At 33.5% G+C, this 20,485-nt stretch overlaps 1 protein-coding gene across 1 annotated transcript in view; it reads left to right on the forward strand.

Moving 5' to 3' along the window:
* LOC101891724 (protein O-mannosyl-transferase 2) overlaps positions 1–20,485 on the forward strand; it is a 139,588-nt gene that overhangs the window by 84,696 nt on the left and 34,407 nt on the right. Inside the window, exons 3-7 of the mRNA XM_059126888.1 lie at positions 10,165–10,249; positions 12,294–12,398; positions 19,398–19,506; positions 19,563–19,837; positions 19,892–20,191. Coding sequence (XP_058982871.1) covers positions 10,165–10,249; positions 12,294–12,398; positions 19,398–19,506; positions 19,563–19,837; positions 19,892–20,191 — 874 coding nt within the window. The remainder of the gene's footprint in view (positions 1–10,164; positions 10,250–12,293; positions 12,399–19,397; positions 19,507–19,562; positions 19,838–19,891; positions 20,192–20,485) is intronic.

Here is a 20,485-nt window from a genome sequence, read left to right on the forward strand (position 1 = left end):
GATTTATATATATATAGACTAGCTGGCCCGGTCCGCGTTGCCGGCCCTTAATTTTAGTCTTTAATGCTATTATATCATCCACCTTGGAAAGGAGGGTATACTAACTTTTCATTCATTCATTCATTTGTAACATCACTAAATGTTCGTCATAGACCCCATTAAATATGCATATATATTCATAATCAGCATAAAACTCTAAGTCGATTTGTCCGTCTGTATGTCTGTTTGTTTAAATTACGATACAGCCCACATTATTTGACGTCGGGCGTTTTTCCGTTCCCGTTTTGGTATGGCCCCATATAACGGCCTAATTCACTTTATGGTTTATGATAAGTTAACTGCATTATTCAAACAGTCTTACTGGTATATGAAGTTTAAAGTGAAACACGCTTGAATTTAGATACTTTTATATAAAAATGTTTCCTTTACCCTCAGATGGATGAAAGTAATAATTCTGTCCGGCCGAACTTAATTTTTTTTACTTGTCTTTAAAGTAATATGAATTATTTTTCATTGAAATTGCGCGTTGGAGACCCCATAATTTCCATATCTTTTATCATAGTATAATTCAAAGACGATTAAACAAATGTCCGGTTCCTTAAATCATATGATGGTTATACAAAACGTGTTCAGTTTTTGCATGGATGGGTCTTCCTAAATTACCAACGTTTGCCGAAAATAGTATGAAAATATGGATAAAATGTAAAACATACTTGAAATCGGGTTGTATCCTTATCCGGGGGTTATGGCCCATATCATGAACTGCAAAAGTGATTTAAGGTATCGTGAAAGTTTAGGAAGAATTTCTGAAAGAATAGAAATCCTTTTCTCTTTATATTCGGTATTTCAATGATTGCAGTCCCAATGAATTTTGCATATTGAGTTCTCATTATACGGATTATTGTCATGTGATAGAAGTAGGTAGGTCCACGTGTTGAAATGAGCCCCATAACGTGTTGTCGGTTATTTTTGCTTATTTAAATGTGTTCGCATCTTCCAGCTGAAGCACGATGTAGATCATGGAGTTGAAAGCTAAATGCCAATTTCAGACATGAAAGATCGCCATTTAACATCTTTTTGCGTACTATTTCATTTTTTATATTATTCAAAAATTCACGCCAAAAGGATTTTTTTCTTTTATATTTTTATTGGCATATTTTACGCAATTTTTTTTGCAAGATTCCATTTCGAAGTTGTATGAATTGTGAAAATCCGTCAAAACGTTCTTGAGTTATATGCATAGTAACTAATAAACAAATTGAAGAAAATCTTCAACTTGTTCGCTGGTTTTTTACAGCAAATATTTAAAGGTCCTTACGAAGTTTGGTCCTTACTATTATTTTGAAATTTGATTCCATTGAAAAAATGTTCTCAGTTTTTCCCTATTTTAGAGTTTTTGCAGTGCAATATGCTCGTTTTTGATTGACCACGTTAAATTATTTTGACATCATCTATTCAGTTCCGCCACTCCATAATTTTCGCCGCTTTCTACTGCCCAAAAAGACTACACATCATAGTAGAATTCACAAAAAAAAAAAAAAAAGGACATTCCGAAATAGTAAGTCAAAATGGGAAAAAATAAGGCAAAATAAAACATTACTATTGCACACTTCAAAAGTCAAAATGAAAATTTAAAATTTCACATTTTTACGCGATTTTTTTGGATTTTATCCTTTTCTGCCAAGAGACAATTCCGAATTTGTGTAAATCGTTAAAATCAGATCAGCGGTTCTTGAGTTATAAGCGTAGTAACTAACTCAACTTTCTTATATATAGACAGATTAGAAGTATGCGTGGTCAGTTCCCTGGCGCCCAAATAAATTCCTAAGTTTGGAGGGAAAGTCAACAGTATCTCGTGTAATAATTTTCAAACCGATATCTTCATTATCTGGCAAATATAAAGATTTTAGATAAATCAAGATAGTGGGCGTAAAAGTAGGCGTGGTGAATGTTTTTTTCTTTAAAAACCTAACTCGGGGTATGACGAACGTTTGTACAAAAAATTATGCAAGCCGGTCCAGCCGTTTTCAACTGATTCCGTTACCAACAAACAACAATTGATTTTTATATATATAGACTAGCTGGCCCGGTCCGCGTTGCCGGCCCGTACTTTTAGTCTTTAAAGCATAATAAATCACAGGTCTGACTTATGTAGGCGGCACAATTTTCATTATAAGTAATGACTCCATTATAATTACTCCAATTTTGATTATAAGTAATGACGTGATTATGATTAATGACTCCATGACTAAATATAAATTAATATTCATGGCAAAAATTATAATTACCGTCGGTTTTAGATATTTTGAATAGCCTGATCTTATTTTTCAGCTATAGGCTTTAATTTGAGTGTTAAATACCTATATGATAAAGAACATCTATAATAGTCCCATGTGAAAATTCAGCTCAATTTTTGATATTGTAAAAAGCATTCAAATAAGCTATAATTTGAAATTTGTATTTCCATCGTTTAAAATCCCCTACTGTGTGGTACAGAGGGCTGCAATGAGTATGATTGAGTGGGCTTGATCACACACAGTGGAAATACAATCAAACTCAATCAGTCGGTCAGATGCAACATGTTCATTCGAGTTACTCAAGCCAAACGAAAAAGTTGTGATCAAATATGTATTGATCGAAGTTTTGTGATCGCAATCAAACAGCTCACATGAGTTATTTGTTTACGAACTTATGTTGAATTAAAAATAAAAGCTGCCCCCATAAAAAAATTGGTGCAAATTATATTTAATAAACAGACAATGTTTTCATTTTATTTGGGTTTTTGGTATGTTAGACTTCAGTGACTTATTTGAAAAAAAAAAACAAAATTAAATTTTTTAATAAAGAAAGACATCATTGCGATTTAGAAAACTAAAAATGTTTAATTTTTTTTTTTATTTTACAATATTGGTCAAGATTTTTCACAAACTTCGACCTTTTCGTTTACCTACACCTGTGTAGTTTCTACTTGCTACAATTTCGGTCGCACTATCACAATATTCTTCAATTTCAAATATTAAAAAAGTCAAAATAAACTGTAGCAACTTGATTAAATGGTTGAATAAACAATGACGCTGAACGAACTCGATTCAAAGAAGACAATCACGGTTGTGATTGCTCATTTACATTCATGTGTTCGATCAACTCATGTTGCTGAACACATCAAACCGTCTCGAACGCTCATGTTTGATTGTGAGTGAAGTGATTCAAACTGAGCGTTCGATTCGATCCGAAGCGAAACCTCATACTTGAAGGCAGAATGTTGTCGGAATAGCCAAAAGAATTACTCTTTTGCTCCGATTACCGTAAGATGGGCATTAATTGTTTGTCATTTAAATTGTGCGGTGGAGATCCAATAAAGTTACTTTATAATTTCGTATTTTTTTCATGTTTCTGCCACAATTTCCGACTGAATGAGTCCCAGAATGACATTTCGGAGTTTATTTCATATAGACGTACATCCCAAATCTACGTTCCCAACCAATATTTTATTGGGGGTTACAAATTCAATAGAATACCAAATTTTCTTTTTTAACCACACATTGGTTGGGAAAGTGGACTTGAGGGTATACTAATGTGGGGACTATACTTAAATAAATTCCTATGAGGATAATTATCTGTAAGATGATTTTCTACCCCAGCGTTTTTTACCCAGGTAGCCTCAAGACTAAGATGCGCACTATTACGAAAAATAAAAATTTTATAAGAAGAGGTTTTCTTCCCCCTTAGAAACAAAGATGTCAAATAAGAGCCAAAAAATGAAAAAAGTGGCCAAGACCCCGAAAATACCTTAAATCATATGATGGTGATACCAAAACTTGATAATTTTTTGCAAAGATGGTTTCTTCTTAAATTATCAACATGAGCTAAAATTAGTACGAAAAATATGGTTAAAATGTAGATTATACTTGAAATCGGGTTGTTCCGTTATCAGGGGTTATGACCCATATGATGACCTGCCAAAGCGATTAAAGGTATCTTGAATGTTTAGGTAGAATTTTTTTTTTGCGTTCTTTATAGTCGGTATTTGACTGATTGCAGTCCCAATGTATTTTGCATTTTGTGTTCTTATTTGACAATTTATTGTCATATGAAAGAAGCAGGTCCACTTTTTGAAATTAACCCCATAACGCTTCTTCGGTCATTTTTGTTTGTTTAAATGTGTTCGCATCTTCCAGCTGAAGCACGATGTAGGTCCTGGAGTAGAAAGCATTTAACATCGTATTGCACCCTCATTTCATTTTTAATATTATTCATTCAGAATTCAAACCAATAAAAATATGTTCACTTCAATATAGAAAAAAGAAAAAGAATCTTCAACTGGTTCGCTGATTTTTTTGCGGCAAATTTTTAAAGGTCCTTATGAAGTTTGTCGGTAGAATGCACTATTATTTTAAAATTCGATTCCATTGAAAAATTGTCGATTTTTCTCGATTTTAGAATTTTCATATAAAGCGACAACGGATTTTATGTATTTATTGGGTATTACGAATAAATACATAAAATCTATAAATAACAGTTTTATAACCTACACATCATATTAGAATTAAAAAAAAACACTACAAATGTACATTCGAAAATAGTAAGTCAAAATGGAAAAAATATGCAATATAAAACATTACTATTGTACATTTTAAAAGTCAAAATGAAAATGTTCAAATTTCACATTTTTACGCGATTTTTTTGGATTTTATTCTTTTCTGCCAAGAGGCAATTCCGAATTTGTCTAAATCGTTAAAATCAGACCGGCGGTCTTTATCTTATAAGAGTAGTAACTAACACAACTTTCTTTTACATATAGAGAGATAGATTTAAAAGTAGGCGCGTTCCTCCTCATCCCCTAAATAAGTACTTAGGGTTGGATGGAAAGCAAACAGCATCTCGTGTAATAATTCTCAAACCGATATCTTCACTATTTTGGCAAATATAAATATTTTAGATAAATCGTAATAGTGGGCGTAAAAGGAAGCGTGATTAATATTTTTTTCTTTAAAAACCTAACTCGGGGTATGACAAACGTTTGTACAAAAAATTATGCAAATCGGTCCAGCCGTTTTCAACTGATTCCGTTACCAACAAACAACAATTGATTTTTATATATATAGATAAAAGATAAATAAAATTATGCCGAGTCAGAAAGAGACTTCAGCAAAGAAGACTATGGTGGCGGTGCACACCTCTCGGTGTCATATCTTAGATCTTCTGACAGAAAGAGTGAGACATATTTCCAGGAGAACGAATTGATGAAATGGTCGCCAATTGTGAAAATGAAGGAAGAGATTGCGACTCTTCTAGAAATTAATGCCCCATTATGGTGGAATGAGTACATTTAAGACGAAAGAAGTCATAGGAAGTCCAATCTAGTCGCTGATATCAGACCAAGTTAGGCGAATGCAACAACGAGGCTGTACTCGGAAGATGTTAAGGTTATCCTTGAAGTCACGCAGGCTCTTAATGTGGAGACCAAAGAGAAAGTCCTTGACTTGAAAAAATGAATTGGACGACGAGCGAAAGGAGCGAAGCAACGGTTGGCGAAATGAGAAAAATGGAAAAATGGTTGCTTTGATTTCACATAAAATGAAAAGAAAGAAATAACATGCAGAAAGTACTCCAGAAAAACACACTGTAAGAACTTAGGAGAGGGAAGTGACACTTTCGGGGAGTTTCGGGGCTTCTTCGGAGGAGAATCGTAAAGCAGCTAAAACAGAATGCAATAAGTTTGCTACAAAATTAGTCAGAAAATCCAGCACGGACGAAAGAGTTGTAGAAGAAGACCCCATGAGCAAAGTTAAAATATTTGTAGAATAAGAATTACACCCTGGAGACCCAAAAGAGCAGGCATCTACCACTGCAGAGTCCAAGTGGAAAAATTCTAAAGTCGAAGTTATGGTGTTCGCCATCGAAATGAAGAAGGAAAAAGGGAGCCATCTGCGTAGCTGGAGTAATGAGATGCTGAAGGAAGCTCAAGTTGTAATGAATTTGCTTAGTAGCAATAGTGCAGCGAGTAAAATACAAGCCAAAGTGACAGAAAATTTTGAACGCTGGAACGATAAACTATCAAAGATCTGTAAGATGGCGCTGACAGAGAAGGATGCGAAATTTGGACACAGAAAGAAAAAAATAGTAATAGTGCAATTTTTTTAAAATATCACTAAATGGTCTGTGGTAGTTCAATTTAATGTTTCACTACCACTAACACTTTAGTGAATGAATAGTAATAGTGAAATTATCAGTGCACTAGAAATACAGTACATCATGGCCATCTCTGATGTTTGCCACATGTAGGATAGCTATGCGTGTTTATGACCTCCCCTCAAGATTTATGGTGGCGTGGTGCATAGGCACGTGTACAGTTGGCATCTCTCTATCTTTTATACTTATTGCTAAGTTAGGTTAAATCGTATTATCACAACTAGTTCTTAAACATCAGAAAACGACAAACCGAAGAAAATATACAAATCCAAATAATATCTCAGAACGATTGGAGAAATCTGACATATACGACAAAACCAAATATAGCATTGCGCACAGTTCTAGCAACGCAAAAAAAAATCAATGTATAGCAAACCCCAAAAATGGATAAACATGAAACACAAATTGGACATAAAATTAAGAAATACCAACATAATACAAAAAAAACTGCATTGTCCGAACACTGTAAAATACACAAACATACCCCTAACATTGACGACGTAAAAATAAATGGAGAATCATTACAACAAGAGACAACACAGCCTACTGCTACAGGCAACTCACACGGGGTGGAGATCGTGCAATAAATAAATACTAATCAGTGCAATAATGTAAATTAATTAGTTAATTATACTTATACATAATTAAATACATACACAAAATTGGCAGAAGCCGGGCACACTTGGGAAAATAATTGCTTATTTTAATCAGGGAACTCGGGCCCAATCTCCCCGCATGCGTCCCTGTCATTAACGCTACCATTCCATTCAATTAATTTGAAGAACTTCAGGCTCAGTCTTGTCATATTATCTGTGCTGGCCTCCCAAGTATCAGATATCTGACCTAAAAATGGGATTACAGTGGACCTGACTAGTATAGAATATGTAAAAGTGAAATAGAGGTAGAGACGGGTCAACACGTACCGTGCAGATGTCCCAAGTTACCAATAAGCTACCAAACCCTAATTTTGTTCTCCGCGATCATATTGTCGACGATAGGCAATTATGTTTTAGGAGGCTCTTATACAAAACAGGTACAAACACTCTTAGACAAGTGATGACGAAAACCAACGCCTGGTTTAAAAGCCATAGGGCATCGCCATCCATGGTAAATTTAAAACTCATACTGTTTGGATATTCTGTGCTGAAGAAATCTTACATTAATTTAATAGAGGGACCAATGATTATTAAAAAAACTTATTTATATATGAAGGGCTCACAGCTATACCGAACTAAGTCATAAAAACATAATTCGAAGATATTTAGAGGTAAAGTAAATGCACTGCCATTAATTTCTGGAAGGAATATTTTAGTCTACCAAAAGAAAATGTAAAAGACTATATTCAAAATTAACTAATGATATTAATTTAAAATAAAAATAATTTAAATATATTACTAAAAAAATATTCAAAAACAAAAAAACCTACTTTGGTTCATTATTACTCTGAATAAAATTTGAAGATTTCACAGCTAAAGAGAACCAAGTCAAAAAAATAAAATAAGGTGTTCGTTATATGACTAAATATAGTTCACTTCAGCGATTAATTTCCCACTAGTTTCGGAGTTTTATTTTGAGTCATGTTTTGCTTTAGCGGCTGGCAGCTGCGTGTACATCTGTTGTAATTGACAACCATTGTGATTTTTTGGAAAATAAAATAAATTCATTTAAAAACAAGTAAAAAAACATTAAGTTCGGCCGGGCCAAACTTTTAATACCCTCCACTTTAGGGTAAAAGAAACATTAGAAGAAATGTGGCAAAAACCATTAAAATGCCGATTATGGGGAGGTACCGTTATATGGGGGCTATACCAAAACGTGGACCTATAATTACAATGTTTCGCCACCGGAGCTGGAACCCATTATGACCAACAAATACCAATTTTTAGACAAATCAGTGAAAAAATGTGGCAAAAACAATCAAAATACCGAATATCGGGAGGTACCGTTATATGGGGGCTATATCAAATCATGGACCCATGCATGCAATGTTTCGCCACCGAAGCTGGAACCAATTATGAAAAACAAATACCAATTTTCGAACAAATCCCTGAAAAAATGTGGCAAAAATCATCAAATTACCGAATATCGGGAGGTACCGTTATATGGGGGCTATACCAAAACGTGGACCTATAATTACAATGTTTCGCCACCGGAGCTGGAACCCATTATGACCAACAAATACCGATTTTCAGACAAATCCGTGAAAAAATGTGGTAAAAAAACTAAAATACTAAATATCGGGAGGTACCTTTATATGGGGGCTATACCACAACGTGGACCTGTACATGCAATGTTTTGCCACACGCTCAGGGACCCGCTATGACCTACAAATACAAATTTTAAGACAAATCCGTGAAAAAATGTGGTATAAATCATCAAAATACCGAATATCGGGAGGTACCGTTATATGGGGACTATACCAGAACGTGGACCGATATCTCATTTTCAATACCAACCATCCTAGACACAATGCAAATAGCTCTGCTAAATTTTGGAGCTCTACGTCAAATAATGTGGACTGTATCGTGATTTCAACAGACAGACGGACAGACAGACAGACGGACATCGTTAAATCGACTTAGAATTTTATGCTGATTATGAATATATATACTTTATGGGGTCTAAAATGAATATTTAGGGATGTTACAAACGGAATGACAAAGTTAATATACCCTCCTTTCCAAGGTGGAGGGTATAAAAAAAAATAAATTAATGTCAACAAGGACAAAGGAAAATTTAAGGTTTCAACTATGGTAGAAAAAGATGGTAAAGTCATGCAATTATATGTTTACATTTTTATAACCTGCACCATAGTATGGAGGGTATATTAAGTTTGTCATTCCGTTTGTAACACCTCGAAATATACATTTTAGACCCCACAAAGTATATATATTCTTGATCAGCATAACAGTCTATCCGTCTGTCCGTCTGTGGAAATCACTCTAGCTTCCGAACGAAATGAAGTAAGTTGATAAAAATTTACTCAAATGCGTATTATGACTGTAGGACTTTTGGTATTGAAAATGGGCCATGTAGGTCCACGTCTCCGTATAGCCCCCATATAACGGTGTCCCCCGATATTCGGTGTTTTGATGATTTTAGCGATATTACTTACCGGAACTATTTCAAATTAAGTATTTGAAGTTCGTAATGAATACTACAGCCTATGACAGCAAATTGTATGTGCAGCTCCACGTTTTCATATAGACCCTAATATACGGCTTCATTCGGTATTTTTAAGATTTTAACTGAATTTTTAATGGATTTAAATTTTTTGAAAATTGCAAAATTTGTACCAAATGTTGGAGGGTATTCAAAGTTCGGCCCGAACTTACAGCTTTTTTACTTGTTTCTTTTTTTCAACGTTGCAGGGAAAGTTGACAGGGTAAATTACAGAAAATGCAGAGATGGATATGCTTATATGAAATGACTTTACCTTCCTTATTTTACCATGGTTTCAACAAATATTTACACATAAAAAATTCGTCATTTCCGTTTTCATCATTTTTGGGGCTGGCAAATATTCCTCATTTCCATTACTGGAAAAATCACTAGTGCTGCTATTATTACTATCCATTTATAGAAAACACTGATTTTTTTTAATGTTGCTGAAAACTGAACGACAATAAACACGTTCTCACTAATAGTACTGATTCAACGTGAAACACACTGACTTGGTTCATTTTTGCTTTGAAAAAAGTCGAAATTGTCAGTCGTTGACTTAGGTTTTTTACCGTTATCTTTGGAACGAAACACTTTTTGACATTGTGCTTTATAGAGTAAACAGAGTTTCCATATACCGGGACATTGGCACTAATTTCGGCATTTTTTATTTTTCATGACTTGGTTCGGTATAGCAGTGAGCCCTCCATATATCCACCATTTTTTGTCGCTTCTGATAACATACAATTAACAATTACTTATTATTATTTAAATATTACTTATTAACGTTGATTTTTCTTTTTTATATAGCTGGGACGAAACCCACTTCGGAAAAATGGGCAGTTGGTATATAAATCGGACCTTCTTCTTTGATGTACACCCGCCACTTGGAAAAGTGAGTATATGATACAATAATAAGTTTTTTTTTTTTGTAATTATAAACGGAAAAAAAAAAATCGGATAAAATAATTTTTTTTTCTACTTGGTTTTCGAAATTACTACTGGTACTGCTACTTTCAAAAACACTGAACATCGAGGAACCATTTTAGGGGGCTATAAGAATACTTTAATGCGAAAATAACAAATAACTCGGTCTACCAACGCTTGAACATGACAGGAATAGCTGTTCATGAGAAAAGCAGGAACATGACAAATTTAGTCCGCATACACGAAGGGTTTGTCCTTCGGATTTATGCCAAGGGTGCAGGAAACGGAAATCTTTAGAAGTTGAGTCGCAACATACTTCCCCGTAATAATCCCCAATTAAATTGTTTTGTAGTTTTTTTACTGTTAGCCTAGTATAATTGCAAATTTGATTGATAAAATTTACTTTTACACCAAAATCCGTCACACCACCCATATTTCATTGAAATTGGTGCGTCAAATTTGTGAAATCGGCCGAGAAAATATATATGGGAGTTATATCCATACCTTAACCGATTTCCAAGTAAGTTGTCAAATTTATTAGCGATTTCAATATAATCTGGGAAATATTTTTGTTTACCAAATTTAGTCACTTATTCCCAATTTCATTGGAATCGAACATACATATCGTGTTTGGTGTATCGAATAAACGAAATCGGTCGAAAATATAAATTGGATCTATATCCACATCTGAACCGATTTCAATATAATTTAGCAAACACATTTTTAGATATATTCCATCAGACATTCCAAATTTCATTTGTAAGTTCTTGCACTTTTTGGAATTTCAATGGCTTTACCCCGAGCTTATTTTTCAATATTTGCCGAATGGAATATTGCGATATTTTCAGCTCACGAGCCAGTTTTCGGCCACTGCAACGCGGGTTTCGATCAAGTCGTAAAAGTCCACACACGGATTTCCTTTTGAGTACTTTACACCATGGAAGAGAACTGTCTATATTGGTCCACGATGTCAAATAGCCCCCATACAACGGGGTATCGATATTCGCTATTTTGGTTTCAAGTTTCGTATTTGAAGCTCGTAATGGGTACTACAATCTTTGGCGAAAATTGTCTATGTAGGTCCACGTCTTCATATAGCCCACATATAAGGTCCGGGATATCGTTTGTCCTCCATACAACGGTACTCCCCGATATTCACTATCATACGCAAGTATGCAGGTCCACATCTTCGTATAATCCCCATATATCGATACCTCCTGATATTCGATATTTTGATGATTTTAAGAACGTTATTCACCGGAATTTTTTTAAGAGTTCCTAATGGGTACTACAGCCTATGACAAAAAAGTTTTCGTATAGCTCTCATATAACGGTTTTTCTTTAAGCGGTATTTTTCAACGGAATTTTTTGGACATTTTTTAAGATCCTTCAAAATGGTGAAGGGTATTGAAAGTTCGGCTCGGCCGAATTTAGCTTCTTTTTTGCTTGTTTCTCTTAAAACACGGCGATACTGGGTATTGTATTTTATAATGCCTTCCTATGTATAAATAGACGAAAAACTTTAGTAAAACAAAATGAACGATTAAAAGAATAAGCAAAGGAAACAATGATCAATAAATGGCTCTTTGTTAAGCATGTAAACCTTTACACACACGAAACTTCATTAGGCACCAATCATTCGACCATTGTTCTTTATAAATTAAATTCACTTAAAAACAAGTAACAATAATTTGCCATGGTTTTTATTGTTGTTTTTATGGGTTAAACAACATAAAATAGAAAAATCTAAAAATAATACATAAAATATTAGGATGGGTCGAATAACTTTTAAAATAAGAAACATTAATGTTTTGACTGAATTTGGGTTTTGTAGCAAAGCCTAAATTTATAGCAGAATTATAAAGTAATATTTGGATTTAGATCAGAAATATAGAAAAGTCACTTAAAGTCGTCTAATTTAACGAACACTCATCTGCCTCCGCTTAATTTTTAAACCAAAACAAATTAAATATCTTCAGATTTTTATTTATGATTTTGACTTACATTTTTAGATGCTGATTGCATTGTCTGGATACTTAACAGGATACGATGGAAAATTTGCTTTCGAAAAACCCGGGGATAAATATAATGAGACTAACTTTCAAGGGATGCGATATGTAAGTATATATTTATAAATCGAATCCAAGTTTTCTGCGCCGCATTTTTATTTGCCATATTTTATACTAATGAATTGAAATTTTAACAATATTAAAGTAAAACCAATAAATTTATTTGCTCTTCTCTCTTTTTTCTATTTAACACTTTATACAAAACTTGCTACTTTTAACACACATAAAATTACACATTTTCATAATTCCATGTCTATTCCTACACTCTGTACCAAAATAATTTTCGTACACAATATTGTTCGAATTCTCAAGAACAACACGTTGTACAATGGCCCCACTTGCATGGGAAGGCGCGACATAAATATTTTAAATTGATCGATTTTTTCTGTATAGGCTACCAACAGATTCGTATATAACATAATATTGTACTTATTCAACGGTAAAACACCATTATAAAAATAATTTCTTCCTCATGTTCACTTATTACTAAGGCCACCATATAAACCGACGTGATATAAATAAATAAAAGTTTAAAAATGGAAAACGAAAGACATTTTATTCAGTAATTCCTTTTGTATATATAGAACACTAGTTCAATCATTTAACTTTGAACGGCATTTTTGTTGCTATTAGAGGGATTCGAGGTAGCAATATATATGAACCAACATACTTCCCCAAAATAATCGTAGCCTCATTTTAATTGATCTGGGGTTTTTCAAAATCTGTGTATATAAATGCAGAGGAAATAAACCAAAATCGTTGTACTCTTAAGTGTAGCTTTTTTGAACAACTCACAGGATCATTCATTTGCTTTGGGCTTGCTGCACAAATGTAGCATATTCAGTTAGAGTTAGTTATCAACACATACTATTTCTGTTGCTACAGTATTCGGTATTATTTAATTATTCAATATTATTAAAAAAATTGGTTTCTTTCCTAGATTGAAACCGAATTGCCCAGCTGTCACAAATGAATAAATGACAAATACATTTTTTGTCGAATTGTGAAACTTAAGACTTAAGAGACTTTTTTTTTGTCGAGTTTATGAAATCAATAACAGCTCATCGACGTTTTAGAAGATGATTCCCAGTACAATAGTTCATTATTTCTTATAATATGTGCAAGTATAAAAAAATAATCTCAATAGTACACCCTTAAACAAAATTTAAAAATAACAAGTTAAAAAGCAGTAAGTTCGGCCGGGCCGAACTTTTAATACCCTCCACCATTTGCAATGAATTTGGAAATTTTTAAAAAATGAAATCCTTAAAAAATTCTGTTAAAATTTTAAAAATACCGAATATAGCCGTTATATTGGGGTCTATACGACGTGGACATACATAGGCATTGTTTGTCATAAGCCATTACCATATTCAAATTCGAAACTTGAAATAAACGGTGAATAATGTAGCTAAAATCATCAAAATAATGTATATAAGGAGGTGCCGTTAAATTGGAGCTGTGCGAAGACCTGTATGTGTGTTCTGTCACAGGCTGTAGCATCCATTACGAACTTCAAATACCACATCTCAAACAATTTCGGTGGGTATTGTACCTAAAATCGTCAAAATACCGAATATAGGGAGGTACCGTTATATGGGGGCTATATGAAAACGTGGACCTACATGGCCCATTTACGAACTTAACCTGCCTACTGGAAAAATAAACATGTGTGTAAAATTTTAGCCATCTATCTTAATTCATTCGAAAGATAGCGTGATTACAACAGACAGACGGACAGACAGACGGACATCGCTAAATCGACTTAGAATTTTACGCTGATCAAGAATATATATACTTTGTTGGGTCTGACATAAGTATTTCGAGGAGTTACAAACGGAATGACAGAGTTAATATACCCTCCATAGTATGGTGGAGGGTATAAAAATCTTAAGTGAAAACCATACGTATCAAACAACATAAATAGTTCAAACACAAAATAACAAAAGAACAAGGCAAGCACATTCACTACAGCGACCGGAGAGGTCGTTAATAATATTAATATTAGATACGGAAATGCAAAAATATACTTTTGTAGAAATCCTGACACTTTCTCGGAGTTTATCAAAGAAAATTGAGAAAGACCAAGGTTTCATTAGCTAGTATAACTTAACTTCAATTCTGATGACTTAAAGAAAAAATCAGCAAAAGTATGTGGGTTTAACCGCCTGTTTTTGTAAAAAAAAGTTTTTTTTTTTATTCATAGCTTATCATGTTCTGAAATGATATTATTCGTATAGTTCCACTTACCCAATAAATACATAAAATCTATAAATAACAGTTTTTTCTATTGTCGTTTTATAATCGCCAAAAAGACTACAAATCTATAATATCTATAATCTATAATTAAAAAAAAAACAGTAGTAATGTACATTTTAAAATTAACCCATTATAAGCTACAAATTCCAGTTTTTAGACAAATCCGTGGAAAAACGTGTCAAAAATCATGAAAATTCGGAATATCCGAAGGTACCCTTATGTGAGAACTATACGAAAACATGTTCCTATTTATCTGCCACTGGAGCTAGAACCCATTGCGAACTACAAGTACAAATTTTCGGACAAATCCATGAAAAAATGTGACAAAAATCATCAACATATCGAATATTGGGAGGTAATGTTATATGGAGGCTATTCAAAAACTTGGACAAACATGTTGCACTACCGGAGCTAGACCCTACTATGACCTACAAATACCAATTTTTAGCGAATCATAAAAATACCGAGTATCGGGAGGTACCGTTACGTGGGAGCTATACCAAAACGTAGACTTATATAAACTATGTTCGGCCACCAGAGGTAGAACCCATTGCCAATTACAAGTAGACAAATCAGTGAAAAAATCTGGCCAAAAATCATCTAGTAGGGACATACCGTTATATGGCGGATATATCAAAACGTGGACCGATATATGGTAATACACAATACAAACTGTTTTGCCAAATTTTGAAGTTCTACGTCAAATAATGTGGGCGGCATCTTGAGTACCATCGTTACTCTGTGCTACTCGACTTAGAATTTTATGCTGATCATAGATATGTATACTTTATGGAGACACGACGAATATTTAGGGATGTTACAAACGGAATGACAAAGTTAATATATCCTCCTTTTCAAGGTGGAGGGTATAAAATAAAAAAAATTGAATTTGTTTTTATTAAATTGGCAAAATGCGCAATTTTACTAAAATAGTAGTTTTTTGCCAGTAGTCGGCACCATTTTCCAATTTTCGGCATGTTTGAAATTAAAAAATGTATTAAATAATATTTTTACTGAAATAACATATGCCGACTACTGGCAAATATATGTTATTTCAGTAAAAATATTATTTAATACATTTTTTAATTTCAAATAGTATAAAACAATTCTATATTACTTATTCACTGTTTAATCCAGAATTTGAAATTAATTTCGTTTTTAAATAGTGATTTTTTAATTATCATTTTAAACCAAATATAGGTAGAAAAGAATAGAGTTTGGTGACCTTCAGTAACGTATGGATTTTCAATTAAAATAAAAATGAGATTAAAAGAAAAAAGTACCTTTCTTATATTTGGAATTTGTGAATTCATCCTTTTCCTTTAGATAGCCAACATTTTTTTCAAAAATGCCACCGCTATCTATTATTTAGTTGGTGAAAAAGCACATATAAAAGCAAATCTCTTTTTTGCTTGATTTGTATATTTTTAAGTTATAAAATGATCTTTAGACTGTTATTTACTATTGTAAAATATTTCTGATTTCAAAAGAATTAAATTTAATTTATTTAAATCGATTATTAAGTTGACGCCACCATTATTTTTTCCTTTACAAACAAGCACTATCGCACGCGTTGGAAGACACTCACTAAAAAAAACCGTTGTTCTTTCGTAATAAATGATAGGTGGTCATTGTTTTTACAGGAAGAGAACACTGTTGACGTTTTTTTTTTTGCAATTATTTCATTATTTGGTCAATTCTATTCTAAGTTATTTATGTTTAAATTTCAAAACTGCCGACTACTGGGACATGCCGAACTCAGGCGCACTTACCCTACATAACTTTTTTAAATTTTTAAAAATTGACATATTAAGGTGTACATATTTTTATTGTTTTGCACAATACGAGGTTAAAGGGTGATCTTTCCTTACTAGAGATGGCAATAATCCATCCAATGAGAATTCAAAATGCGATATTTATTGGGACTGCAATCAGTGAAATACGAGCGGAGAGCGACCATCGGATGTTATAGAGGCCCATACCATCACCATGGCCGCCGCTTGAGTTCTGGTGGCCAACCGAAGGTGCACATTTTCAGCTGACCTCTTTGGCAAGTAAACACGATCATTTTGTTCGTTTACAAACTGCTGGATAACAAAAGTTTTCTCATAGGAGAAAACCGAATTCGGCAGTTCACCACTTTCGGCCAAGCGAATCAACTCTTTAGCTCTTTTGAGTCTATTTTCTTTCTGTTGCGATGTAAGTTCTTGCACTTTTTGGATTTCAATTGCTTTACCCCGAACCGAATGGAATATTGCGATATGTTCAGCTCACGAGCCATTTTTTTGGCCACAGCGACGCGTGTTTCGATCAAGTCGCTTTTTTCGAACCATTTCTGCCGATGTTGCTGTTTTCTTCCGTCCTCTTCCTTGACGTCGAGCTACGCTACCAGTATCACTGTAACGAGTGATGGTACGATACACAAAAGATTTATTCACATTTAAATGTTGGAATGCTCCAACGATAGCCACTTGTGGTTTTCCAGCCAAATATAAAGATTGGAGCTATATCTATATCGGAACCGATTTCAATATAATTCGACTAATTAATTTCTGATCGAAATCCCGTCGCACATACCAAATTTCACTGGAATCATACATAAATATCGTGTTTGGTGCATCAAATAAACGAAGTCGGTCGAAAATATATATGGGAGCTATGTCCAAATCTGAACCGATTTCAATATAATTTGGCAAATGTATGTTCGTTTTGAATTCCGTTGCATATTCCAAATTTCATTGGAATTAAAGATACATAGCGTGTTTGGTGCATCAAATACATGAAATCGGCCGAAAATGTATTTGGGAGTAATTCCCAATTTAAACCGATTTCAATATAATTTGACTAATTTTTTTCAGATCAAAATCCCGTTACACTTTCTGAATTTCATTGGAATCGAACATACGTGTGGTGTTTTGTGTATCAAATAAACGAAATCGGTCAAACATATATATATGAGAGCTATATCCAAATCTGAACCATTGCAAATTTTGTTGAAATGTGGCGTGCACAGCGTGTTTAATGCATTAAATCTTGAAATCTGCCGAAAGTATATATGTGAGTTATATTCTAATATGAACCAATTTCAATATAATTTGGAAAATTTATTTTTGTTCCAAATTCCATTACGATAAATAGATATGTGCACATAAAATCTAAATTTTTGGGAGGTACCTCCGATTTTGATGCTATATCTACAGTTCCAAGTGGAACTTCAAAAATTTGTATAGCCTATATTACTTTCAGGCGATGTTGTAGTATACTTGGAAATTTTGAGGAAAATCTGTGAACCGGTTTTCGAGTCCATAAATTACAAACATACAAACATTTTCCTCCTTGGTTCTTCCGAAGTTTGTTAATAGAATGTACCATTATTTTGAAATTCTATTCAGATGAAAAATGTTCTCGATTTTTTCGATTTTAGAATTTGTGCAATGAGGTAGTCGCTTTTTTGATTTTTAGCGATTTTGAAAAAGTAATTATCCTTTTACTTTGGTGTGAACGCATTAAATTATTTCGACATCATCTATTCAGTTTCGCCACCACATAATTCGGTACTACACTTCAATGTAAACCGCCTGCAGGAAAGAAATCGAGTCGTTAAATAAAGTTAATCAAATTGAAAAAACCGTTCCTACATAATAAAATATTTATTTTTTCCGCTCATAGCTTATTCTTTTACCCAATAAATACATAATTTATAATAAATAACAGTTTTGTCCGTTGTAGCTTTATACACCCCAAAAAACAACACATATTAGAATTCAAAAAAAAAGACTATAAATGTACATTCGAAAATAGTAATCAAAATAAAATAAAACATTACTATTGTACATTTCAAAAGTCAAAATGAATAATTTCACATTTTTACGCGATTTTTTTTTTATTCTATCCTTTTTTGAATCGTTACAATCAGAGCAGCGGTTCTTGAGTTTTAAGCGTAGTAACTAACACAACTTTCTTTTAAATATATAAATTGGTTATTGCCCAAGGTAGATTTAAGAGGTAACCGCATCGGCGAGTTGCTACAATAAAGCAACTTTTGTGGTACTCTCAAATGTCAAAATTGGCATCTGAGACGAAAAACATGCATTCGCCATGACATTTAAAGTTTGCGGCAAATTCTTTTCATTTTATGTTATGTGTGGAAATTAAGCTAAGTTATAATACGACTCTCAGGGACCATTGTAACAGCCCCAAGTTCCGAAATGTTTTTACAACCCCTACAACTGTCTTTTACGTCATCGACAAATACCACTAATATTGCAGCCATAGTTGGTATCCGAAGGTTACACCGACTCCAACACATGGCACAACAGAAGCAAGTGTTTCCGATGAAATGGTTTTAAAGAAAGAACATAGCACCAATATCGCCACCACTAAAAGCCCTATTGGTAGCAGAGCCGCTGCAAATATAAGAAAAAATATTTTTAGTGAAGAAGACATAAACAAACTTTGTTTTTGTGTTGCATTTATTTAAGGAGAATTCAGCATTACATCAACTTGTTTTGACATTTAAAGGTGCCGTCCGCTGGGGTGATTCGACTACCTAGTAAATATACCTTGTATATTCCCGAACTGTAAGAATGTAAAAGTTTTTACAACGACAACCGATTTTTTCTTTATGATATCGAAAAATGGCAAAAATTGTACTTCTTGCAGGTTCTATATGCACGAACCAATAAGCAAATAATAAAATGTTAAATAAATTACTACAATTTTATATTTTTGGTTTAAAAATCGGGAGAAACCTAATCTAAATTTTTATATGTTATTTATTTTTTTCAGTTTTGCACTACACTGGGGGCATTAATTATTCCAATGGCTTTTGATATAGTTCATGACATGACCCACTCGCTTGAAGCTGCCATTGTGGCAGCATTTTTTCTTATATTTGGTAATAACAGGTACTTTAATAGTGAAGTTTAAAATAAAAGTATTGTATATTTTCAGACGTCGGCGTTTTGACATTAAACCAATATATTCTTCTGGATCCGATTCTTCTCTTTTTTATGGTTTCCTCTGTTTGGGGAATGGTAAAGGTTTCGAAATTTACTGTTTCCGGCTTATCATTCACCATAAAATGGTGGAGTTATCTTTTTTTTACGGGAACAGCGTTGGCATGCACAATAAGTGTTAAATTTGTGGGACTTTTTGTTGTGTTACTTGTTGGCCTTCATACAATTTACGAAATTTGGTGTATATTGGGAGATTTGGAAAAGCCAATAGTACGTAAAGCGATATGCTTTTTTTGTCAAAATAAATTTCATTATTTTTTTCAGAAAGAGACTCTTAACCAAATTGGATGTCGTTCAGTGGCCTTAATAATTTGGCCCATATTTTTGTACCTTACATTCTTTTACATACATTTGAACATTTTAAACCACAGTGGAAACGGTGATGGATTTTACAGTTCGGCATTTCAATCTCGTTTAATTGGAAATTCGCTATATAATGCAAGTATGCCTCGAAATGTGGCTTTTGGTAGCATGGTGTCCATTAAAAATCACAAAACTGGAGGTGGTTATTTACACTCACATTTGCATTTATATCCCAAAGGAGTGGGATCGCAACAACAACAGGTAATAGCAAACAAAAATACAAAAATCGTAAGTATTATATTCAAATTATGAAACACAATAGTTCAATTCATGAATCATGCAACTTAACGAGGTCGGAAGGACCTCGCTCAAAAAAATGTTCCTGCCGCACCAACAGCGGCAGGATTTAAATGATTACACTCGTTTGATTTAATATCCAAATACAATCGATTTATTGACTGTTCCTTTTCAATGTGAATTGAAGACTAACTAAATTACATTCTACTTATTCTAAGGTAAGCGACAGCGCGCCAGCAGTCGCCCGTAGTTCCCACG

This window comes from Musca domestica, unplaced genomic scaffold (genome assembly GCF_030504385.1).
Source record: "Musca domestica strain aabys unplaced genomic scaffold, Musca_domestica.polishedcontigs.V.1.1 4, whole genome shotgun sequence".
Classification (NCBI taxonomy): domain Eukaryota; kingdom Metazoa; phylum Arthropoda; class Insecta; order Diptera; family Muscidae; genus Musca; species Musca domestica.